At 41.6% G+C, this 27,469-nt stretch overlaps 1 protein-coding gene across 1 annotated transcript in view; it reads left to right on the plus strand.

Moving 5' to 3' along the window:
- CADM3 (cell adhesion molecule 3) overlaps positions 1–14,086 on the plus strand; it is a 402,176-nt gene extending 388,090 nt beyond the window's left edge. The window contains exons 8-9 of the mRNA XM_077257667.1: positions 6,590–6,715; positions 12,674–14,086. Coding sequence (XP_077113782.1) covers positions 6,590–6,715; positions 12,674–12,792 — 245 coding nt within the window. The 3' untranslated portion in view covers positions 12,793–14,086. The remainder of the gene's footprint in view (positions 1–6,589; positions 6,716–12,673) is intronic.
- Positions 14,087–27,469: the final 13,383 nt, after the last annotated feature.

Consider the following 27,469-nt stretch of genomic DNA (forward strand, 5'->3'; position numbering starts at 1 on the left):
CTTATGACGCTTCCTTTTAGGGAGGGTCAGGGGCTGTGACAATTACCACAACCTCTGCTCTTGAAGACGCTTTGTTGTAGAGAGGGTCAGGGGCTGTGACAGTGACCGTAGCCTCTCACCCTTGATAATGCTCTGTTTTAGGGAAGGCCGGGGCTGTGACAATGACCGCAAACTCTCCCCCCGATGAACCTTCGTTTCAGGAAGGGTCAGGGGCTGTGACAATGACCGCAGCCTCTCCCCCTGATGATGCTTCATTGTAGGGAAGGTCAGAGGCTGTGACAGTGACCACAGCCTCTGCACCTGATGATGCTTTGTTTCAGGAAGGGTCAGGGGCTGTGCCAATGACGGCAGCCTCCCCCCCTGAGTCGCCCGCCAGGGCCGTGGGGTACCCGGTACCGGGCCCGATGTTCACAGGGGGATATCACTGTGGCAACCCGGTCCGTGGCCCTGGGCGCCCATATAAAAGGGGAATTGAATAAAAGTTTTGTTCGTGACGCCACCTGTGGTATTCAGTCAGTGGGGACTGATGCTGCTTTAAGAGGTCCTCTGGGGTGATGTTATGGCAGCTAGATGGTATACCTTCCCACAGGTGAAGTATATCCCCAGGGCTCCTGGTGTGTAGATGGAAGTAGATGGAAGATGGTAAATGGTGCAGTAAAGAAAGAGGACACAGGTTTGCACTCTCTTTACCTGGTTTACTGAAGACTTCAGGCAGCTACAGTCCAGGGTACCAGATCACAGGGCAGGCAGGGTCTGGCTGGCTTGGAAGCGAATCCAGAGTCCCTTTTACCAGGTGGAGTTAAATGCCTTCCTCTAGCGCGGTGGTGTTGTAGTCCCTTACTGCCTATGGCTTCAGATAAGGTCCTCACAGTTCTTCTCTGTTCTCTCTGTCCCCCATATAGGATAGGACAATACCTGTATGACAGGTAACTCGAGCCTTTTTACAGGGACTCTATCACGCCCCGGCCTCTATGTGTTACTGTGTTTTCAGGTGTGTGTGGCGGACAGGTAACTTGCAGTTCAGCTGTCCTGCCAAGTCCTGATGTAAGTCCTAGAGTCCCTTACTACCTTGGTGTACCAGCTACTGGTCATCTGCGCTTTGCCAGGGAGACAGTCTGCTCCCTGCTGTCCTCCCCCTGGTGTCCTCGCCTGTGCCTCGCTCTCCTTCACTCTCACTGAACAATGTCCTTTCTTTCTGTATGCCTCTTTCTCCAGGAGCTGTAGTACTTCAGACTACACGGCCCCTTCAGACCTTCTGACACTCTATGTCGGTCTGCTCTCTTCTGTCTCTCTGACAATCTGACCTCTCTTTCCCTCCAAACTACAATATATATGCATATGCAGGGGAGTCACCTAGAAATAGGATAAAAAGCTCCCCCTTGTGGCCTGGAGAGTGAACATGTTGTGTGCATGGTGATTACCTGATAAAAGATATCCTTCATTGCTTCCAAACGTAACATCACTCTCCCCGTGAGGAAAGCAATGCTACTGTTATGACCAGGATCCTGGGGTGCCACACTCCGATGAAGCTTCATTTCAGGAAGGGTCAGGGGCTGTGACAATGACCCCAGCCTCTCCTCCTGCTCTGATGACACTTCGTTGAAGGAAAGGTTAGAGATTGTGACAGTGACTGCAGCCTCTGCACCTGATGACGCTTTGTTTCAGGAAGGGTCAGGGGCTGTGCCAATGACCGCATCCTCTCCCCCTGCTCTGATGACGCATTGTTTGAGTATCCCAGCATGCACTGGTGATATTCAAACGAATCATCATCAGACTGAAAGTAGAAAAAAATACAAAAGTTGTTACACAGTGTAGTTATACTTGCGGTTAAAATTCCTTACCGTTCCCTATTAGAAAAAAGCTTAGATTATGAGACTAAATAGTTAGTGAAAAATCATTTGCCTTCGGACCACCCCTTTAATTTACAATTCTGGCTTGACAGAAGCCAGAGAAAAGCAGAGATAGATGGAAAAGAAGTAGGCTACAAGGTGTATTTAACAGTTTGGCCAGTTTGCACCGAGCGCCTGTGCTTGGTTTGAACAGTCATTTTCTGCTGACAGAATCCCTTTGAGTGATGTCCAGCAGTGAATCCAAGCTACTTTACAAGAAATGTTCATAGTTTGAGTATTGAAATAATGTATATAGGAAGTGAAGCAAACTGGGTGCTGTAAAGGGGCCATATAGATACAGCGGTATGGACACACTATGCTAAACCAGACCTTTAAGGATTACTGTAATTAAAAGACCAAATTTAGTGATCAGTAAAACTAACTATAAAGACCATAGACATGGTGGTTAATGCGGCTTGTAATTGGGTAATATAACAAATTATTTCTAATTAAGTTCCATTTTTCATTCCCCTCCTTGTACTGGGTCTGAGATGTCATGAACTAACGCCGTGTTTAATCAAACACATGCGTACACGCCACTAAATGTCTCACCCAAATCTCCCTCCGATGTAATGTGTATCGCTGCTTTCCCGTTGTGTTTTGGCTTGATAAAGGAACCCATTTGGGTTATCAAACCAAAACAAAAATCCCATTAGATCAGACCCGGGCTCCTCCGTCCTATCTCCCTGATTCTTCTAATTACAAGCCGCGCAGCGATCATCATACGGACCTAATCAATTTCCTCCGGCTCAGTTTTCCCGTTTCGCTGCTAATCAAGAGAATAAAACCTCTTTTCTTTGAATACGTTTGTGTATTAAACAGCAAGAAGTTGGCATCGATTAATAGCACTTCCCTGCGACTGCTTTCAGAATTTAATTTGTCCAACAATTGTTTAATTTAAAGAGTTATTTCTGCCCCCTCCAGAAAATCAATGCCAGAAATGTAAGGGAGGGCGCCATCAGAAAATGGCTTTTTAATGTGAAAGGATCGTGTTGGTTATTATGCTGGAATTTATAGTGACACTGGTTTAACCCTCCAGAGTGAAGAAGCCATTAACATAGTATGTGGTATGTAGGTCTGACATTCTTCTATATTTAAGAAATATCCTTATTTTACTAATTGACTTCAGATCCAACACTAAGACTATTAAAGGAGCTCAATTTTAGGTTCTCCAGCAGCATGGACAGAGCTAAGTGGCATTTACAGGATACAGCTTTTGAGCACGAATGGTTTTGTTTCTCAAAACTTAGAATTTTTTAAAACTTCTTTAAAGGGGGAGACCTTTTCAGAAAGGAGCCATTTTGAGGAAGCCATTACCAGTCAGAAAGCTCCCCTGCAGGGGATGGAAATGGAGAATTACGTCGCAGCCATTCAGATTAGTAGAATTTTGTTTGTTCGTTAAGGGTGGTCCTGAGTGAAGGAGACTTCCACCAAGTAGAGAAGACTTCCCCTGAATAGAGGAGCCTCCCTCTGAATAGAGTAGCCTCCCCCAAGGAGAGGAACCTTCCCCTGAATAGAGGAGCCTCCCACAAGGAGAGGAGCCTCCCTCTGAATAGAAGAGCCTCCCCAAGGAAAGGAGCCTCCCCTGAGTAGAGGAGCCTCCGCCTGAATAGAAAAGCCTCCCCCAAGGAGAGGAGCGTTTTAAGACATCAGGATACAAACAAATTTTGAAAGACATGATGCCATTATCTAATGGAGATGTTAGATTTTTATAGCTGATGATGCAGCCAGTCCTTATCAATACCCCCCAAAAATGCAACATTCAGGATTGTTGTTTTGAATTACACCAATCGTTCGTTGGTTGGGCATTATTTGAAGAAAACGATCATCTGTTTCACCAAAAGAGCCAACAATCATTTGTTATTGTCCAAATCGGCCATTTCATCCAACATTTATCATATGTGTAAGGAATTTTTTTAAATCGGGATTGTTCATGAACTAGATACCTTCCCATGAAGGGGCCAACAATCTGAACATTTTGAGATAAAATTAGTTCAGTTTTCTTCATAGTTATCTCCTAACATGGTTTTCCATGGAGTCTTTGATTTCTCACTCCAAAGACTAGATCCTGTATGATGAGATATGGATTGCAGCGGTTAATCCAAAATTCTTGACATCAAGTACTTTTTAATACTTCTTGCTATGAAAATATTCTTCTAAAATCCATATGGTGTCACCGGTATCTTGATGTCCAAGGACTCAGATGTCTTCAAACAAGATGCCTTCCTGTGGAGGCCCAACTAGATGTATACTCATCAGATATAAGAGCGCCGTTATCCCTTGATTGTAAGGATATCACGCTGTTTATTACTTTGTATTATCTTAATATAGTCATTGCGTTTTCTAATGCAATGCTCTGTGGGTAACCTAAAGTAGCCGAGGACCTCTTTTTTTTATTCTTGCGGAATGATTCACTTCATGATTATTAATCATATTTCAGATAAGAATGGCACAGTGTGTCCTTAAACATCGAACCACGTTCCTCTTCCGCATTTCCTCGCAGCAGTTTAACAATGGCCCATATTTACTCAGCAAATTTCGTAAACTTCACAGCTTCCATGTGAAATGTTCATGAGTCTTATCAGCTTTTCTGGCTTCCTACAGAGTACAAATACATGGATTACGTGGGTGGGAAATATAATTTCATCTATTTATAACCACCGACCTGAAAAATGTGAATTTTCGCTTGTAAATCTCGTTGATTTCCCCATTGAAGAATAGGTAGAAGACTTGTATTGTTGACTCCTTTGACGCGAGAGAGACTTGTCCGTGCCAGATCTATTGTCAGGCTTCAGTCTTGTTTGTCAACTACACGGAGAAGCGCAGATCAAAAAGAAATTCAAATCTAAAACTAAATGAGCCGTGCCTTATATATCAGCCTTTGAAGCTTTCGTCGGGGTAAACAACAAAGACTTAAAATAATGAATTTTTCTCTGTCTTCACAATAGCAACCCCTATTCCGCGGAGAACATGAGGCTGGCCATTTTGTTTGAGTGGTTCAAGGAGTCCGATTCTCAGGACAATAGATCATGTAGTCAAATATTATTATTTTTTTTTGTTTTATTTTAACCACCATGCATGGTTGTCAGTAGGGATGTATTATTATGAAATATGTTATAAAAATGACATCACTATAAAATGTCTGTTCACAAAGATATGCTTTACTATGTCTGGCTGATTATTTTATAGTGTATTATTCATCGTCCGCCATGTAAATGCATGCAAATCAGAGTTGTCCGAGGGCAATGTTGCTTGTCGTCTGGTGACTACACCACCACCAACACGTTCTGTTTGCTTTTACTAATGGCTGCGACCAATGTATTGTCTGCCGCTGAATCCACTGCTTGTCATTTTATCGTCTCTCATTTTTCCCTCCCGTTGCTTTCTCCATTTTGTAACCTCCATTATCTTGCCTGCTGCCTGACGTCAACCATACTGACCTCCCATCCCACTGCAGAATCCCAGACATTTTACCAAGGTATCCATTATTTCTTAGGCATCCAGTATTCACTCTTAGCTTTTGCATGAATTCAGAATGTTCTCTTCCATCGTTAAGGTTGTAAAAGTAATTTATGAATTAAGTTTTGTTTGCATTACACCACCTAAAACTGGGAAATGTTGAGTTGACTCCTTTTTGCATTAATATCCCACTCTCTCACACTCACTGACACTGTTTGATAAAGCTTGGAGTCGTCCAAAAGGAGATGTTCTCCAGCACCAAAAGGAAAGTTGGCAGAATATTCTCATGTTAAAGAAGAACATAATGTTAACGCCTTTTGGGTATAAAACTCCATGATTATGTTTTTTTTCTATCCAAAACATCTCCCTTGGACCATTGTGACCAGTACATGGGATGGTCAACTATAGTGTCCTTTTAGGTTCTTACTATATATATATATATATATATATATATATATATATATATATATATATATATATATATATATATAATCACCCAAAAAAGTAAATAGAGCCACAAAAGTAAAATAAATGCTTTATTTCAATAATATTAAAACCATGCTTGAGTAAAAACCAGTTAGCACCACAAACAAACAACAATAGGTGGGACACCTGGGCTGAACAACGTTACATAGCGTGTATATATGACTCAAGGCAGTTACAAGAGTGATAACAAACACTCTATATATGAATATACAAAGGGGCAAGACATACCTAATATAAATAAATTGGACAACAATTAACCTTGCATTCCCAAGAAATCAGCAAATTGTATGCAAATTAGGTGTTTAGTGCTCTGGGTGTGATAAAACACTTCTTAAGCCTCTGCCTCCTGAAGTTAGTTTTCTGCCCAGCAACAGGTAGGCCAAACCAGGACTTTTTAGACTTCTGGCTTGGTCGTGGCAAACCTTCAAAGTGGTAAAATATTTACCAAGTCTGTATAGAACACTTCAACTAACCAGCGTACATTTCTCTAACTGTGTCGCATGAATTCCCTATTGTTTTGACTACGCTGCTCCTTATACAGAACGTGCTTTTTTAAGTTTATTGCAATTTTTTTTCATACATTTTAGATTGATTTTTTTCTGACTTTACTGCTGCTTTCTTTACAATATTTCAAAATGTTAACCTCTACTTTTCATGTTGTTGTCTTCCTCTTCTGTCCTCCAATTATGTCCTACTTCTTCTGTTGTGCTTCTTTGTGGAACCCTCGATTATCTTTTCAACCTGGCTCTCACCAGACCCCAGCCCCATTCCCTCACAGTCAAGCATTGACCATGCAGTTATTGGAGGCGTGGTAGCGGTCATCGCCTTCCTGCTTTTCTGTCTGCTTATTGTCTTGGGACGCTACCTGATCAGACACAAAGGTAAGGTCCACCATAGAGGTTCTACTGCACCCTTATTACATGATAGTCACTTTATGTTTATACAGTAAGAAAAAAAAATACTTGACTGATAAAAAAACTACACACTTTGGGGTTCTTGTTTAATAGAGCAGTAGAATATTGTGGGAACCCCCCAAAGATCCTACACTTTCTTCTTCAAGGTCTAAAGCTTCTTAGATTAGAGTGGACCATTCACAACCTTACTTAGCCTTCTATCAAGGATCACGATGGCTGGTCTGTAGAGAATCTAGCACATGAAGAAGAATCCATAAAAATACTTCACTCAAATAGAGTAACATAAAATAACATAAAAAATAGAATAAAAAAAATATAAATAAATACATACAATAAGAATGAGGCTGCTGTACTCAGAGTAGGGATTTTATGCTCCTATACACATGGTGACAGCACTCACTAATTCAAACAGCAATGCAAATAATCCGCCTGACTTTAAAAGCTTTGATACCATGGGATATGCTTTTCCCTTGCTACCCAAATAGACTAGCAGTCTGATAAAACAATAACTTAAAGTAGCATTTACATGAAATGATCACCAGTGCGTGTGTTATGCCCGCCGCCACATGGCGCGTTTCACTCTCAAGATAGAGCGAAACATGCCCCGGGGCGCACAAGGTAAGGAGACTTTTGGCATGTCAGACTTGACATGTCACTCTCCACAAGGAGAAACATTACCCATTGGATGTCGGTCAGGCACCTCTCACCCAGCCAAACCAGATCTCACACTTTACACTGATGAGGGGCAGTACACCGAGACACAGTGTCTGCAAATTGAGATTCCAGTTTGCCTTCTGTCTTAAGGCATGCGACAAGGCTTATTAAAAGTTTGATATTGACTTTTAGGATTGCTACTTCAAATACAGGTCCTTCTCAAAAAATTAGCATATAGTGTTAAATTTCATTATTTACCATAATGTAATGATTACAATTAAACTTTCATATATTATAGATTCATTATCCACCAACTGAAAGTTGTCAGGTCTTTTATTGTTTTAATACTGATGATTTTGGCATACAACTCCTGATAACCCAAAAAACCTGTCTCAATAAATTAGCATATTTCACCCGACCAATCAAATAAAAGTGTTTTTTAATACCAAACAAAAAAACCATCAAATAATAATGTTCAGTTATGCACTCAATACTTGGTCTGGAATCCTTTGGCAGAAATGACTGCTTCAATGCGGCGTGGCATGGAGGCAATCAGCCTGTGACACTGCTGAGATGTTATGGAGGCCCAGGATGCTTCAATAGCGGCCTTAAGCTCATCCAGAGTGTTGGGTCTTGCGTCTCTCAACTTTCTCTTCACAATATCCCACAGATTCTCTATGGGGTTCAGGTCAGGAGAGTTGGCAGGCCAATTGAGCACAGTAATACCATGGTCAGTAAACCATTTACCAGTGGTTTTGGCACTGTGAGCAGGTGCCAGGTCGTGCTGAAAAATGAAATCTTCATCTCCATAAAGCATTTCAGCCGATGGAAGCATGAAGTGCTCCAAAATCTCCTGATAGCTAGCTGCATTGACCCTGCCCTTGATGAAACACAGTGGACCAACACCAGCAGCTGACATGGCACCCCACACCATCACTGACTGTGGGTACTTGACACTGGACTTCAGGCATTTTGGCATTTCCTTCTCCCCAGTCTTCCTCCAGACTCTGGCACCTTGATTTCCGAATGACATGCAAAATTTGCTTTCATCAGAAAAAAGTACTTGGGACCACTTAGCAACAGTCCAGTGCTGCTTCTCTGTAGCCCAGGTCAGGCGCTTCTGCCGCTGTTTATGGTTCAAAAGTGGCTTTACCTGGGGAATGCGGCACCCGTAGCCCATTTCCTGCACACGCCTGTGCACGGTGGCTCTGGATGTTTCCACACCAGACTCAGTCCACTGCTTCCTCAGGTTCCGGTCACCTCTTCTCGTTGTACAGCGTTTTCTGCCACATTGTTTCCTTCCAACAGACTTACCATTGAGGTGCCTTGATACAGCACTCTGGGAACAGCCTATTTGTTGAGAAATTTCTTTCTGGGTCTTACCCTCTTGCTTGAGGTTGTCAATGATGGCCTTCTTGACATCTGTCAGGTCGCTAGTCTTACCCATGATGGGGGTTTTGAGTAATGAACCAGGCAGGGAGTTTTTAAAAGCCTCAGGTATCTTTTGCATGTGTTTAGAGTTAATTAGTTGATTCAGAAGATTAGGGTAATAGGTCATTTAGAGAACCTTTTCTTGATATGCTAATTTATTGAGACAGGTTTTTTGGGTTATCAGGAGTTGTATGCCAAAATCATCAGTATTAAAACAATAAAAGACCTGACAAATTTCAGTTGGTGGATAATGAATCTATAGTATATGAAAGTTTAATTGTAATCATTACATTATGGTAAATAATGAAATTTAACACTATATGCTAATTTTTTGAGAAGCACCTGTAGGTGGCACTAGAGTTCTAGTCAGGGCCGGCTCCAGGTTTTCGTGAGCCCCGTGTGAAAGAGTCTCAGTGGGCAATTTACCCACATATCACGATTCGTGATGCATAGATATGGCAAAGAAATATGGGTATAGTACAATACCAAAAATTTCACTTCTTACATTACATGAGTCATATCTATTGTAAATGCTACAATAACTCAGAATCCGACGAATCCTCGCAGCGCACAGTGCATGTACCGCAGAGTTTCAAAATATTTCATTTGAGACCAGACAGTATAGTCCTCCATGCAGTATTATGGGCATCACATCGTCCTCCATACAGTACTATAGTCACCACATAGTCCTCCATACAATATTATGGGCACCACATAGTCCTCCATACAGTATTATGGGCACCACATGGTGTTCTATACAGTATTATAGGCACCACGTATTGCTCCATACAGTATTATGGGCATCACATAGTCTTCCATACAGTATTATGGACATCACGTAGTCCTCCATACAGCATTATAGGCACCACGTAGTGCTCCATGCAGTATTATGGGCACCACATAGTCCACCATACAGTATTATGGGCACCATATAGTCCTCCATTCAGTATTATGGGCACCACATAGTCCTCCATTCAGTATTATGGGCACCACATAGTTCTCCATACAGTATAATGAGTCCCATATATTGCTCCATACAGTATAGTGAGCCTCATATAATGCTCCATACAGAATAATGGACCCCTTATAATGCTCAATACAAAATAATGGACTCCATATAATGCTCCATACAGAATAATGGACCTGATATAATGCTTCATACAGAATAATGGACTCCATATATTGCTCCATATAAAATAATGGGCCCCATATAATGCTCCATACAGAAAAATGGGCCCCATATAATGTTCCATACAGAATGGGCCCCATATATTACTCCATACAATATGGGCCCTATATGTTGCCCCGTACAGTATGGGACTCCATACATATAATGCTCCATACAGTATGGGCCCCATATATAGCTCCATACAGTATGGGCCCCATATATAGATCCATACAGAATGGGCCCCATTTAATACTCAATACAGAATGGGCCTCATAATTCTCCATATAGAATAATGAGCCCCATATATTGCTCCATGCAGAATGGGCCTCATATATTGCTCCATACAGAATAGACCTCATATAATACTATTAGCACCACGTAGTACTCCATACAGTATTATGGGCACCACTTAGTCCTCCATACAGTATAATGATCCCCATGTAGTGCTCCTTACAGAATAATGGACACCAATAATGCTCCATACAGAATAATGGACTCCGTATAATGTTTCATACTGAATAATGAGCTCCATATAATGCTCCATACAGAATCATCCCCATATATTGATTCATCCAGCATGGGCCCCATATATTGGCTTGTACAGTATGGGACCCATATAATGCTCCATACAGTATGGGCCCCATATATAGTTCCATGCAGTATGGGCTCCATATATTGCTCTATACAGATTGAGCTCCATGTACTTCTCCATATAAAATGGGCCCCTTACAGTGGGTACGGAAAGTATTCATACCCCTTTGAATTTTTCACTTTTTGTTTCATTGCAGCCATTTGGTAAATTCAAAAAAGTTCATTTTTTTTCTCATTTATGTACACTCTGCACCCCATCTTGACTGAAAAATAACAGAAATGTTGTAATTTTTGCAAATTTATTAAAAAAGAAAAACTGAAATATCACATGGTCATAAGTATTCAGAACCTTTGCTCATTATTGAGTTGAAGCACCTTTTTGAGCTAGTGCAGCCACGAGTCTTCTTGGGAATGATGCAACAAGTTTTTTAACACCTGAATTTGGGGATCCTCTGCCATTATTCCTTGCAGATCCTCTCCAGTTCCATCATTTTTGATGGTGAACGTTGGTGGACAGCCATTTTCAGGTCTCTCTAGAGATGCTCAATTGGATTTAGGTAAGGGCTCTGGCTGGGCCAGTCAAGAATGGTCACAGAGTTGTTCTGAAGCTACTCCTTTGTTATTTTAGCTGTCTGCTTAAGGTCATTGTCTTGTTGGAAGGTGAACCTTCAGCCAAGTCTGCGGTCATGAGCACTCTGGAAGAGGTATTCATCCAGAAAAACACCCCCATAGCATGATGCTGCCACCACCATGTTTCACTGTTGGGATTGCACTGGGCAGGTGATGAGCAGTGCCTGGTTTTCTCCACACATACCGCTTAGAATTATCGCCAAAAAGGTCTATCTTCGTCTCATCAGGCCAGAGAATCTTATTTCTCATAATTTGGGAGTCTTCATGTGTCTTTTAGCTATCTCTATGCAGGCTTTCATAAGTCTTGTACTGAGGAGAGGCTTCAGTCAGGCCACTCTGCCATAAAAGCCCGAATAGTGGAGGGCTGCAGTGATAGTTAGCTTTGTGGAACTTTTTCCCATCTCCCTGCTACATCTCTGGAGCTCAGCCACAGTGATCTTGGGTGTTCTTCTTTACCTCTCTCACCAAGGCTCTTCTCCCACGATTGCTCAGTTTGGCTGGACGGCCAGGTCTAAGAAGACTTCTGGTGGGCCCAAACGTCTTCCATTTAAGGATTATGGAGGCCACTGTGCTCTTAGGAACCTTGAGTACTGCAGAAACTCTGTTGTAACCTTGGCTAGATCTGTGCCTTGCCACAATTCTGTCTCTGAGCTCCTTGGCCAGTTCCTTTGACCTCATGATTCTCATTTGGTCTGACATGCACTGTGAGCTGTGAGGTCTTATATAGACATGTTTGTGCCTTTCCAAATCAAGTCCTATCAGTTTAATTAAACGCAGCTGGACTCCAATGAAGGAGTAGAACCATCTCAAGGAGGATCACAGGGAAATGGACAGCATGTGACTTAAATATGAGTGTCTGAGCAAAGGGTCTGAATATTTATGACGATGTGATATTTCAGTTTTACTTTTTTAATAAATATACAAACATTTCTACATTTCTGTTTTTTTTTTAGTCAAGATGGGGTGTAGAGTGTACATTAATGAGAACAAAAAAGAACTTTTTTGAATTTACCAAATGGCTGCAATGAAGCAAAGAGTGAAATACTTAAAGGGGTCTGAATACTTTCCGTACCCACTATATAATACTCCATACATTAAAAAAAATGAAATATTCACCTCTCCTCGCCCCATAGCGCGCCTGTCCCCAGGCCTTCCGCTTCCTTAGGGCCCTGGCACGTGCCCGGGTGCGCCTGGTGGTGATGCTCGCCCTGATTCTAGTCCTCTTCCACTATGAAAAGACAATTTGCATATTTAATTTCCCAGAGGAGCATTGCAAGGCTTAGAAGGCACCTCAAATTGGTATGTCAGGCTTGACATGTCATTCTCTGCAAGGAGAAATGTTACCCCTTGGATATCAGCATGTAGCACACACGCTATCTCGCTTTCTCTGCTAAGAAGATGTGAGGATGATAACGGTGATGTTGCAGTCTTGTCTATTTGTCCATTTTCAGGGACCTATCTCACCCACGAAGCCAAAGGATCAGATGACGCCCCCGACGCAGACACCGCCATCATCAATGCAGAAGGCGGACAAGGAGGGTCCGACGATAAAAAGGAATATTTCATATAAGCTATACACCTTCTCCTAAAAATGTGACAACGGCAGCAAGATCAACATAAAATAACATAAAACAGCAGCGGCAGAAAAAAAATTGAAACCAACATTCAGAATATCTGACGTGGACGACTCTATCTTTCTCTCTACCAGGGCTATACAGCAAGGAGACAGAGGGGGACGGGAGAGAAAGGGACAGTGATCGGGAGAGAATGTGCTTCTAAAAAACAAAGAAACTTGTATAAAAGTTATTACTAAAAACTCCTAAAAAAGATAAAAATTGCTTGCTTAAATCTACATATCTTCGGAGAACGCACTATTCTAACAAATAATAATCGTGAGTTAAGATATTTTCGGTTTATTTTCAGTTATGTGTATAAAGTTTTATCCTTTTGTTTTGGTTTTTTTACTTTGGAATGTTGGGTGGGTCAAGCGGGAGGACGGGAAAGTATATATAAAATATTTAGTGTTTTTTATTTTTATTTCTGGGTAAATTAAACTGGTAGGATAGATATTTTCTAGGAAGGAGTGTTATCCATCAGGAACACATAGGGAGACATTTATAAGGTGCCACAATTAACGCTTCCATTTTAAGACCTGTAAACTTGTATGATTTACGACTCCTCCTCAAGGTTGTGGAGTATCAGATAGTTTTGAGGGTTAAAAAAATTTTTTTTGTAGCCAATACCCCTTCTCGTTGAGAAAGTGATGTTTTTGGCACTCGACAAGTTTAAACGTTGGCTACTGGAGATGGGATAAGAAAATGGGAAGTGCCAGTTAATTCCCAGTTTCGAGGCAGGTCAGTGTCCCTAACCGAGTTGGCTTATGCTAATCAGGGTCTCGGTTTCGCACAGAATTAAAAGGCACAGTGTTATTTCCTTAGTGTCATAATGTTTGGGGTTTTTTTTTCATTGCTTTTTGGTCCTATGTCAATACCCCAGGTCTTAATGGAACAGCATGGTATGGTATAGTAGGGTATGGAAAGTGACAAACCAATCACCCTCCAGTCCGGGAAGATGGTCATATGGTTGGAGCTGATTGGTTAGCAGTCAGCAATAGAATCCCAGTTTCAACCCAGTTATCGCCATTGGATAGGTGGTATTTAACCTCTTATAAAGCACCATACCTATTATATTTACCACTTGAATGCGTCATCAGGTGATTTCTTGTTTTACCAACGTGGACTCCATTTTTCACAAAGCTTACAGCGTCATTCGACAGAGTTACCGATATTAACCAATAAATCTCTGTAATATGTCATACTATGTATGTACCAGGCTTGGCATAAATTATTATTTTTTTCGCTGTATCACAGTTGCGTTGTCCATCATTTTGTACTTTTTATGTCATTTATGCCACTTATTTTGGATACCTATTTGTATATGTGAACATTTCCTTATATTTGAGAACATTTTGAAGTGACCTAATGGCTCAAAGAATGCTCAATAGTTGAAACAATCAACATCACCCGACGTTAGCAAAGTGCTGAACTTAACAAGAAAAAGTGATAAAACGTGTTCGCTCTGGTGTTTTAATCTTTTGGGAGAAATTTGACAGTTGGTGCTGCGATCAAGTGATGCGGTGATCCACCTGACCCAACCGTGACATCTTAGACAAGATGTAGACTCATTTTGAGGGTTGATGACTCGGTCTTTAAAAGACTAAACACAGAATAGAAAAATATTTAGAATTTAGAGTCCTCAGTGGTTGATACCTTTTAATGGCTAATTGAAAAGATGGTAACAAATTGCAAGCTTTCTAGACTACTTCGGTCCCTTCATCAGGCATAGACTAATAGAAATTCTCTCAATTCTAAATATTTTTCTATCCACTGGCTAACATGGTACCAAGATATATATCTTTCCTGTAAACACAGAACAGGGAGCATTAGTCATGATATGTAGGCCATACCGCAAGTGTGCATTAATGTGTCATGTTTTTGTGATTTTTAAACCCAATTGTCAGGAATAGGGGCACTATACTGAGGACACATTATCCAAAATGGTTTAAAAAAAGCTAATACATTTCAACTAGTCTCAAAAGTTGAGTATAAAGATTGAAATACATTTTTTCCACAAGTGATTCCAATCTATCTCTTTTGTTTTTGCTCTAAAAAGGTGGGGCAACTAATAAACCAGCAGGATATATTATTTGTCATCAACCAACTGTTCTACATCTTTACGAGCAATGCTGGATCTTAGAGAAAATTACGAATTGGTTTAGATGAAGTTGGTGCGAATCGATTCACGGGACCTATTCCATCTGCCAAGTTAGTAATCTGTGGTCACTGGATGAGAGCACTCCTACCTTCTGGCATCTGCGGATCCGCTTTTGATTAGCAAGCTTGATGCGATGTCACAAGTATGTTACACCATAATGTTGACGGGTGATGTCACACCAGGCCGGCTAATAAACAGAGGAGCCTCGGATTCTGTCAGGTAAGAGGTGTTTCTCAGGACTCCCATCCAGGGGCCACATATTACTGATGTGGCCGATGGACCAGACCCTGCATGTTGCTCTTACCAACTCTATTTCAGACCTACAAACAGATTCTTACTATCTACAAACTCCAGGTTTTAAAGAGTTATAATCCAGAGCACGTAGACTTGTAGGCCAAAAAATGGTATAAGCATTCCTTCTGGGAAAAAGTTTCTTCAACATGTGATGACACATAGATCAACTTATAGACATGGTCAGGAGTGTCTTTGGCACACAGTCTTTTTGTTTCACCCTGTACCTCAGTGTAAGTGAGGCTAAAGCTGGCCATACTCATGAACTAACTATCGACTGAACATTCATTAGGCAGAGAGCAATCTCTCTACTTCTCATCATCATCCCTAAAAACAAAAGGACGGGCTATTGAAACTTCAACTGTCCGATCCTTCTCTCTCTCAACAAGAGTTTTTGGAGGAAAGTCCAGAAGTCCCCATACACATCAGATGAGATGGTCTACTGGTCCTCATGTTCAGCTGACGTTCATCACATGTTTATGGTGACCTTTCAGGGAAAGTTCATAGTCAATATTAGTAGCTCATACTTTCTTTAATATTTTAACAAAGTGGATATGATATCACAGGAACCTTAAAGAGTAAACTTTTTTAATTAAATTACTGTTGATCAGTAATGAGTCCTTGTATTGACTACATCAACGTATCTTGCTTCCTTTTCTATCAAACACCATGCTGTCTTAACTGCCTTGTTCATGCTGATAGGGTAGCTGTTCACTGAACTGAAAATATCAAATCCCTGTATTCCAATGTGAGCCTTTTCTCTCCTCCCCAAAGATCAGACAAGTAGAGTTTTTGTAAATTGTGTTAGAGCATGGGGAGGGGAACTTTTGCTAGACCTGCAGTTCAAAACAGTTCTGAAAGTGCATGAACCAGAAAGTTAAAACAGTCCTTAATCAGTACAGATAGCATAGAAGTATAGAAAATAAGGTAAAGTGGTATATTACAAGGATTCATAACCTTGCACCAATAATAAGTAATTAAAAAAGTTTAGCTTGTTTTTAAATCAACATATTGAATATTCCTACGTAAACCTTGCGGTAAAGTTTAACTATTATGCACTTGGTGTGGATTTGCTTGCAAAAAGTCCACAGGGTAATATAACACCAGCTAAGTAGAGGAGGTTACTACAAATCTCAGACTAGACTTTGCTGCAAATTTCTGGGTGTAAATTGTCATGATCTACACCAAATACCCAAATATGTGAACTGAATCTGACATTCACTTTTCTGACCTTTGGGTTTTGGATACTCAAGAATGACAATGCTAATCCCAACTGATATCCACATCTCCTCCTATTCTAGAATAAAGGCTGTCACTTTTTTTAACCCTCGGGTATAATTATAATGAAATAAATGCTATTGATGGGATATGTAGAGTTTACATTTGTGTTCTTCTATGATATCCTCATTGATCTTTTGCATGTTTTTTTCGCAGTCCTCACCTTTTCTTTTAGCGGTGTGCACAAGTTTTGGTTACCTCTTATGTCTAATGTATCTTGTTATGCCGCATGGTTGTAATTCAGGTGCTTCCCGATGAGTTCTTAATGTTATATATTATAATACATATACTATACATATGTTATATACTACTATACAGAGAAATTGGGTCATAAATCATGAATCACAGATGGTAGCTGCAGATAGGGCTTCCCATAAAGAAAGGATTCAATCTACAAGTGTCTTTCTATTTTTAGTGTTGTAAATTTTGGCCATGCCTCTTCGGCAATGTTGCAGAGTAGGACATGTCCTACTGTAGGTACCAAATGGCTCTTCTGCATAACTAGTCTGTTACCTAACCAAGTGTAATCGGTTGGTGGTCTAAGATCACAAACCTTGACGAGTTCCTTTTTCTTCCTCTTAAGTTGACCATGGTTAGCTAGGTATCTCACTGATTTCTGGTTGACATCGGCCACTTTTTGTGTGCCAAGAAAATATTCTCATATGTATGAGAAGCTTTTGTTGAGTACTCCTTTTCATAGCCCTATTTTCGGACATGGTAAAAATATTGACCAGCTTTATTAACATATTGCAAGGTAGGTATGGACATCCTTCACGATAGCCATAAACTGAGCAACCATTTCTCCTATGTGGTCATTTAAGCATTATCCTAAAATCAGTTTATGAAAAAAATGGTGATTCATAAATTCATCTCACGTCGATTGAATTATCTATAAGATTGTTCCTATACTGGAGAAAAAATCGTCCCCAAATCTGCTGGTTGGTTGAAACCATGGACCTCTCTAGCGTTGACTCTTCTTCTTTCGGTTCTCTATATAGGCTCATAATACAATGATCCACAGTAACTAGTGAAGGCTAGGGACAAGCCTCTGTTTGCCTGTGCCGAAAAAGTCCTATATTTTAGTCTAACCAGTTTCACTCAACTAAAGTCATGAGGGCATCACCTGTCCCAAATATTTTGGAAGTTCGATATAGACTGGAATCCAAAGGGTTTTCTTTTTGTGAAGCCAGAATGTTAAATGATAGAAAATGGACTTGTAATAAAACTTTTGGCGGCCATGTTGTGGTATGTTATGCGGTTATGTGGCATGTTTCATGTTAGCTCTCCAAGACTTCCATTATCGTGTTTATTCACCGATGCTCAATAAAGTTAATTTGTGTAAAATGGCTAGTAGAGACTGATAGTATGGCAAAGTGTTATTTGTAGATTATGGATAAAGGAGGAGGTTGTCCAGGACTACACCTAAGGAAAGGTTATTTATCATTTTTTTGGAGTGGGGACAGCACCTGATTACACACAGTGAATGGAGCCAGAACACCACAACTTTGTAGACTATGTAGTGGCCATTCTTAGGTACAGTAGCTCGGTTCCCTGTAAATGTGAGCTGAGAAATGAATGGCCGATACACAGTCTACATAGCTGTAGTGTTAAGATTTTGTGCCATGGGTCCTACCAAGATCTGGTCGGTGAAGGTGCCACCACTGATCTGATACTAATGTCCTGCCCTAAGAATGAATTGTTAATATCAAAGGCCTGGTAAATCCCTCGTTTATTGTTTCCATGAAAAAATGTCTTACTTATGCTCTTGCTTTGTTTAGCTTTGTCATAGGGACATGTGTGGATCTTTATCACCATTTGCATCAATGTTTTCATGCTAGTTGGTTGGATTTGGGGAGATAATAATGAAATCATTGATATGGATGGTGATTTGGATCCTGACAATGTCCACAACTTAAAGTGACTATCTAAAATACACCAGATTAGGGGCTCAGAAGATGTTAAAACCCTTTTATATAAAGTCATCCCTCTCAAAATTTTAAGTCCTACCTTACACAAGCTAGGTCTGGCGCTCTTTAAATAACCAGTAATTTTTTACTTTTTAGATGTTTGGGTTTTTTTACATAACAACCTTGAATGGAAGATTGCCTTAATGGGGTATCATGTTATTGGAGAACTCCTTAATACATGTACAGAATCTTTCTATTCCTGTGAAAACAAGGCTTCCAGCGCTGACAAGGGTTTTCAATTTGCTTTCAAATTTATATGCATCCACCGAGTCTGGTACCAAATGTTGCTCAGAAGACCTAAGCTGTGAGTCTGAGAAGCACAAACCATCATGAGCCTAAATAGTAATCATGTACCGGGTGGAGGCTGGTCTCGCAAGTTGTACACAGGTAAGTAGAATGACAAATGTGCTGTACATATAAATAAATGCTTTTACTCTTACCACTCTTTGCCACTCTCCATTATACTTTTGTGTTAAACAGAATGGGTCACGTCCCATAAATATGTCATTTTTACCTACTGTAAATGCCGCTGTTCTCCTGAATTCGGCGATGTTTATCTTTTGTTCCTGCGCCTCTCCATCCCTGATATAGAGCCTTTCATTCCCTGTGTATAAATCTAGTCCTATTAGCCAAGGGGGACTGTTCCTCAACTCTTCTGCTTGGGCGTGTTTATTGAAAACACACCCACCCGCTAGTCAGACTACATGCACATGCAGGAAAGAAGGGGCCAAATCTCAGGAACAGAGAGGCGCAGGGAAAAAAGAAAAGCATTTTCGGATTCAGGAGAACAGCGGCATTTACACCAGGTAAAGAAAATTATAATTATGACAAGTGACAGGTCCACTCCAAAAGAAATTGGACATCGACTTTATAAACTCCCGACGACAAAAATAATACATACATGTGTACGTCTTGACAATATAAATTAATTAGTAACTATGAAGAATTGCTTCCATGTGGAGATATCTTGTTCTTAAAGTTTATGCTAATGAGGCTGGAAGTGCATGGCGGCTTGTCAATGCATTAGCCTTCTTTACTACTCCCGACCCGCCACCACCATCCTCTTTCACAACAGGATTTCTCAGGGCTGGAGCAATGCTTTTGGGCTATATAGGTATCGACTAACTTGTATTCTCAAGCCTGACACTGCCATTGTGTTGGTGGGGGGATATGAAGTTGATGATAGATTCCCTTTACCAGTTTTTATCAATGTAATTGGGACATTTATTTTTCATCTTTTATGACCAAGAGATAAAAAAAATTGTAAAAAACCATATAACCAAACAGTTCGATGTTATATAGTTGCAGCACGCGATTTATAGCTGCGCCAAATTTTGCTACGGGCAGAAACTGGCCGGTGGTTCTAACAACATTTGACTACTAAAATTGATTATTCACACCTCATTAACATCTGGGAGCTAGAAATGATGGAAATGACAGTGTCAAGAATACGTCATCTACTGCACCATTACACAGATGTCCTGTGCCGGAAAATAACATCCGGCTACGAAAAAGGCGAGAAGCTGCATGAATGGAGTAGGCCAAATTAGTTGGAAATAAAATCTATGGCCTAAAAAGTGATTTCTAATATTGTGGCCGGATGCCTGTTCATATGCGATTGGATGGGAGTCAGCGTAATACTGTGGATGTAATGAGTGAGAAATATTTTATTCAGCCATATTGGTCTTTATGGTGCGGCAATGTGAGTGAAAGTCGGCCTTGAAACGACCTTGTCGAGCGAAGCCTGAGCACTGTGTGGTTCTGTGTTGGTTCGTTCTACTCAGCAGTCAGTCGGCCCCTGTAAACATATGCAGAGGGGTTTTATAACCCCGGCAGTCAGGATAGAGCTGGCCACAGCTACCGGCCCTGCACAGTACAAGACAGTGCACATGGCAGGATTGCCTAACAGCCGGTGCCAAATGGCTGCGAGCAGCCAAATGTCCTTGTTATTTGAGCAGTTTGGCAGCCACACCAATGCTGTAAGTGGGTGTACATGGAGTAATAGGAGGAACGAGATTGTGTAACCCTTTCGCCAACTGGGACGCATGAACATGTTCTTGCTCACTGTTTTTTCCCTTTATAAAGGTGGACATATTGTTATATGCGGAATTAGTAGCCGAGCTGAACTAAACTTTTGTAACCAGTTTTTAGATTTTATTGCTCTTTTAATTAGAAGCAGATCATTGGGGGTCCAGAGACCCCAACCGATAAGTCAAAAGCTCCCTGAGAGTTACGTAGTACAGTAGACAGGAGCCTGAGTGGAGTATGGCTAAGCTTGTTTCAGACACTAATAGCTCCATATTAGGGGAAATATTCCTTCCCAACTCCACATATGGCAATCAGACTAGTTTTCTGGATCAACGCCCCATCACAGTCAGGTGCCAATAACCTGTATATTATATTTTTCAAGAAAGACATCCAGGACTTATTGAATTATAGTAGTGACTCAGCCATTACAACATCTTGTGGTGAAGAGTTCCATAGTCTTACTGCTCTTACAGTGAATAGTCCATAGTCTCACTGCTCGTACAGTGAAGAATCCACAGTCTCACTGCTCGTACAGTGAAGAATCCATAGTCTCACTGCTTGTACAGTAAAGAATCCATAGTCTCACTGCTCGTACAGTAAAGAATCCATAATTTCACTGCTCGTTCAGTGAAGAATCCATAATCTCACTGCTCGTACAGTAAAGAATCCATAGTCTCACAGCTCTTACAGTAAAGAATCTGTGAATATTATTAAACCTTCTTTCCTCTAGACATAGAGGATCCCCCCTTGTCCCCATCTTACTTATGTACTTGCTGACTGTTCTCTATTTGGCCAAAGCCGAGGTCTATAGTGTCCTTAAAAAAAAGTCACTAAACTATACTGCAATGGTCCACTTGGGAGGCTGCATAGAAAGCTCTATAGTTGCTAAATTCCAGTAATTGACAGTTGTAGTATTTCCTAAGACACAGAGCATAGCGATGGCTCAATCAAGTGAAGCTCATTATTGTTTGCCCGGGTCAGCCAAGTAGACAGTGGTGGATCTTCTAGGAATGGCATTCAGGAAATGTTTTGTCACATAGGTGGTGCCCAAAACTAATTCTAATCCTAATTCTAGGGCTCATTGATGGTTCTAAATCACAGAGCCCTACCAATGTTACCGTCTGATGTGTTCCTAAGACTTTTTGAATGATGAGCACACTTTTTGATAACTCTTTAGTTTTACCTGTAGCTGTTGGAAGACCATGGGCCGCATTAGTATAATCACTCTCCGCTCCGCATTATAATCTCATATTCCTACTCCATCCCGAGTTGTGCTGTTAACATCTCATTTAATCTGCAGAGTAACAAGGCCTCTACCAGATGTCCCGCAGTGTGAGGGAGATGGATTTCTGATCTTTACCTCGTTTTCTTAATAAGACAAAAAATGCCCGAGGGTAATATTTCCCATCGTTTTCTCCTCTCGCTTTTATCTGTGCCATGTTTTCATTAATTTTCAACTAAAAAGTGGATGTCAATACAAAATAGATGTGGAAAATGTAGTATTTGCTGCTACACGGAGACCGATATGTATTAACTAGATACATCCATCGATGATGTTCCCAAACGAAATATTGAGACGGACTAGACCAATAAATAAAGAGGAGAACAAGTCTTTGTAGTGTTAACGGAGCTGATTTTTTCCACTTTTTACTCCCTCTCAATTTTATTAAAACATTACATTAACCCCTTCATGACATGTGCCTCTCCCTTTGGGGTGGACTCCAGCGCTGAGCACACATCTTTCCCGACACATGTCAGCTGTTTTGAACATCTGACATGTACCCTTGAAAGCCGCGGGTGGAATTGCGATCGACCCCCGGATATTAACCTGTTAAATGCAGCTGTCAATCTCTGACAGCGGTATTTAATGTGATCGTGCGGGAAAGGCGTTACTAATCCGGCCCATCGGTGCCCGCGTCACATGACTGCGGGTCACTGATAGGTTGGCATGACAACCCAGAGTCTGAAGCAGACCCCTGTGGTTGTCATTGCCGGATTGCTATAAGCGCCATCCAGCAATCGGCGCTCATAGCAAGTGAACATTTCTGCTACACATAGGCAATTTGATCATCGCCTGTGTGTAGCAGGGGTGATCGGATAGTCTCAGCTTCTAGTCTCCCATGGAGACTATTGAAGTAAGTGAAAAGTAACAAAAATGTTTTTAAAAATATTAAAAAAATAATAAATATACAAAAGTTCAAATCACCCCCATTTCGCCCCATTCAAAATAAAACAAACAAAAAATACACATATTTGGTATATCCACATTCAAAATCACCTGATCTATCAAGATATAAAAAGAATTAATCTGATCTGGGGTAACGCAAAAAAAGTCAAATTGCCAGAATTTCACTTTTTTGGTTGCCGCAACATTGCATTAAAATGCAATAATGGGCAATCAAAAGATCGTATCTGCACCAAGATGTTTAATTAAAAATGTCAGCTTGGCGAGCAAAAAATAAGCCCTCACCCAACCCAAGATCAAGAAAAATGGAGACGGTACGGGTATCAGAAAATGACTAGTGATGAGCATTTCCGGGATTATTCGGTGGTAACTGTTGTCTCCACCCAGCATTTTTGGCGGACTTTAGAGACCCAATCACAGTGCAGGGATTGTCTGCCAGGCCTTGAAATGCCGCAGCTATCTTTGTTGTGGTCGTGCAGTGATTGGCTGGGCTGCACAGCATTATCCCAAGTATAAGAGACCAGGCGCCGCCCTGCTCGCCGAATTCTGTTCCTGTTTCAGCGAGAGTAGGGAGAGCTGCTGCCGAGATAGGGTCAGAATCATGGTTTTAGAGTTAGTGTAGGTCTGCAACTCTTATATCCACAACTACTCAGAAACCAACAGTCCTTTTTAGGGCTAATTCGTGGGTCCTGATATTGCAGCACTAGGTAGGCAGGGCACAGCATATCCACATCAGTGCAAGGCCTGCAGGCACTGTATGTGTGTCCATTGCTCCCACTGCATCCTTCCCAAAGCTCCATAACTGCCTGCTGCAGCAGCTTATTTACTATATACCAATTTTTTTTCTTCCAAAAATTCACCCCCCAAAAACAAAATATACAGTCTGTTCTGTCAGACTGAGGCCTGTTGAAAAATCATAGTTTGTCAGGCAGCATAGTTGTGTGTGCTACCCTTGTGTCACTTTTTTTTTGTGTGTTTTAAATTCACCGAAAAAGGCCTCATATATCTGCGTGCTCCAACTTTTGGCATTGTAGGCCAGTGTACTTATTTTTTGGCTGTCTTATACTCAAATTCTATACAGCACTATTTAGCATAAAAAAATTGAAAGGCCACAGATTTGCCAGTGTGGTATTTCTGTGAGAGCCCTCATATACAGTTAGGTCCATATATATTTGGACAGAGACAACCTTTTTCTAATTTTGGTTATAGAAATTACCACAATGAATTTTAAACAAAACAATTCAGATGCAGTTGAAGTTCAGACTTTCAGCTTTCATTTAAGGGTATCCACATTAAAATCGGATGAAAGGTTTAGGAGTTTCAACTCCTTAACATGTGCCACCCTGTTTTTAAAGGGACCAAAAGTAATTGGACAATTGACTCCAAGGCTATTTCATGGGCAGGTGTGGGCAATCCCTTTGTTATGTCATTCTCAATTAAGCAGATAAAGGGCCTGGAGTTGATTTGAGGTGTGGTGTTTGCATTTGGAAGGTTTTGCTGTGAAGTAAACATGCGGTCAAAGGAGCTCTCCTTGCAGGTGAATCAAGCCATCCATAAGCTGCGAAAACAGAAAAAACCCATCCGAGAAATTGCTACAATATTAGGAGTGGCAAAATCTACAGTTTGGTACATCCTGAGAAAGAAAGAAAGCACTGGTGAACTCATCAATGCAAAAAGACCTGGGCGCCCACGGAAGACAACAGTGGTGGATGATCGCAGAATAATCTCCATGGTGAGGAGAAATCCATTCACAACAGCCAACCAAGTGAACAACACCCTCCAGGAGGTAGGCGTATCAATATCCAAATCTACCATAAAGAGAAGACTGCATGAAAGTAACTACAGAGGGTTCACTGCATTGTGCAAGCCACTCATAAGCATCAAAAATAAAAAGGCTAGACTGAACTTTGCTAAAAAACATCTAAAAAAGCCAGCACAGTTCTGGAAGAACATTCTTTGGACAGATGAAACCAAGATCAACCTCTACCAGAATGATGGAAAGAGAAAAGCATGGCAAAGGCGTGGTACAGCTCACGACCCAAAGCACACCACATCATCTGTAAAACACGGCGGAGGCAGTGTGATGGCTTGGGCATGCATGGCTGCCAGTGGCACTGGGTCACTAGTGTTTATTGATGATGTGACACAGGACAGAAGCAGCCGAATGAATTCTGAGGTATTCCGAGACATACTGTGTGCTCAGATCCAGCCAAATGCAGCCAAACTGATTGGTCGTCGTTTCATACTACAGATGGACAATGACCCAAAACATAAAGCCAAAGCAACCCAGGAGTTTATTAAATCAAAGAAGTGGAATATTCTTGAATGGCCAAGTCAGTCACCTGATCTCAACCCAATTGAGCATGCATTTCACTTGTTAAAGACTAAACCTCAGACAGAAAGGCCCACAAACAAACAGCAACTGAAAACCACCGCAGTGAAGGCCTGGCAGAGCATCAAAAAGGAGGAAACACAGCGTCTGGTGATGTCCATGAGTTCAAGACTTCAGGCAGTCATTGCCAACAGAGGGTTTTCAACCAAGTACTAGAAATGAACATTTTATTTAAAATTATTGAATCTGTCCAATTACTTTTGGTCCCTTTAAAAACAGGGTGGCACATGTTAAGGAGTTGAAACTCCTAAACTCTTCATCCAATTTTAATGTGGATACCCTCAAATGAAAGCTGAAAGTCTGAACTTCAACTGCATCTGAATTGTTTTGTTTAAAATTCATTGTGGTAATGTTTATAACCAAAATTGGAAAAATGTTGTCTCTGTCCAAATATATATGGACCTAACTGTATCTCTGCTCCAAGTTTGGGCATTGTAGGCCGGTGTACTTATTTTTTGGCTGTCTTATACTCAAATTCTATACAGCACTATTTTGCATAAATTAACTTCACAAATTTTTTTTTTAATACAGTCTGTTAGGTCAGGCTGAGGCCTGCCTGGTATTTGGGTTTGAAAAATCGTAGATTTGCAGGCATACTGATCAGATATTATTTCGCTACTAATAAAGACATTTGTGTTGAGCATTTGAAATAGTGCAGTAGTCCATTTAAAATGGTTAAGGCTAGGGGCAAGGGACGGGGAATTGGACGTGATGCTGATGGTGCATACAGAGGACGAGGCCGTGGCCAAGGTGAAAGTGGGCATCAACAAAGACCCACATGCTAATGCTAGTCACTTAGCCACCACCACCTTGTCTTCCACATGGTCAAGTCTGAGTAGCCGTGTAGGTGGCCAGGATATTCCTTACCCTGATCCTCTTCCTCCCACCATGCCGAGTGCCCTGAGACAACTGATCCCACATTGGACACTCTGAAGAGCTGTTCAGTTTTCCATTTCAAGATTCAGAATCTCTGCCGGTCAACTTGAAGTGGGGAAAGATGAGATCACATGTAGGGCTGCCCAAAGCTTTGACCAGCCCCGGTCACACGAAGGAAATGGTGGGAAAGTGTCACAAGAGGTGGATGATGATGAGAAACAACTGCCAGAAAGTCAGGAGGAAGAGCAGGGTGCGGATGTGGAAGACGAGGTGGTGGATGACATAGTGACTGACCCAACCTGGCAGGAGGACATGCATAGCGAGGACAGCAGCACAAATGGGGAAGGAGGCATATCCCCCCAACAGGCAGGAAAAAGCAGTGTGGTGGCCACAGACAGAAGGCGTGCATCCATTCCCCGTAACACCAACATGAGTGAAGTTGCCGTTCCACCTGTGAGATCTTCCCTGGCTATTTTCTAAAAACTCTGCCGATAACCCCAAACAGGCCATTTGCAGCACCTGCCATGCCCGCATCAGCAGGGGTAGCAAAATAACCAGCCTGACCACCACCAGCATGATGAGGCATATGCAAGCAAAGCACCCGACTTTGTGGGCCGAACCCCAGGCTCCAGGACCACTGCCTGATGGTCACACCACCGCTTCTTCCACTGTTTTGTGTAGAAGCCAATCCCCAGTACACCGTGCATGTGAAGATGCCTCTAGCCCTGCACCTGTTGTGGCCCACAGTCAAGCAGCACCATCAGCAAGCTCGTTCACGTCCTTGTCCCAGCACAGCATTCAGTTTATAACCCAGTCTTTGCAATGCAAGCGGAAATACCCGGCCAACGACGCACAGGCAACAGTCCTCAATTCTAATATTTCTCTTCTGCGTGCACTAGAAATGCTACCTTTTAGGCTTGTTGAGACAGAAGCTTTCCGCAACCTGATGGCGGCCGCCGTCCCAAGGTACTTGGTCCCCAGTCGCCACTATTTCTCCCGGTGTGCCGTATCAGCATTACACCAGCATGTGTCCCACAACATTATCCGTGCCCTCAACAATGCTGTTACAGGGAAAGTCCACCTAACCACGGACACGTGGACAAGTACTTGTGGGCAGGGACGGTACATCTCAATGACGGCACACTAGGTTATCATAGTGGAAGCCGGTACCCAGTTGGACCTTGGGATAGAACACATCCTCCCCATGCCGAGGATTGCTGGCCCTATGTCAATCAGGGTTTCCCCCACAGTCTACAGCTCCTGCACCATCTCCTCTTCCTCTTCTTTATCCTCCATCTCTGAAATCAACACATCAGTCAGAAGCTGGAAGCACTGCAGCACTGCCTCAGCCAAGTGGCAACAGGCTGTGCTGAAGATAATCTGCATAGGTGACAAACCGCACAATGCAGAAGAGTTGTGGACAGTGCTGAAAGAGCAGTCAGATGTTTGGATGACA

The sequence above is a fragment of the Ranitomeya variabilis genome, chromosome 1, assembly GCF_051348905.1.
Source record: "Ranitomeya variabilis isolate aRanVar5 chromosome 1, aRanVar5.hap1, whole genome shotgun sequence".
Classification (NCBI taxonomy): domain Eukaryota; kingdom Metazoa; phylum Chordata; class Amphibia; order Anura; family Dendrobatidae; genus Ranitomeya; species Ranitomeya variabilis.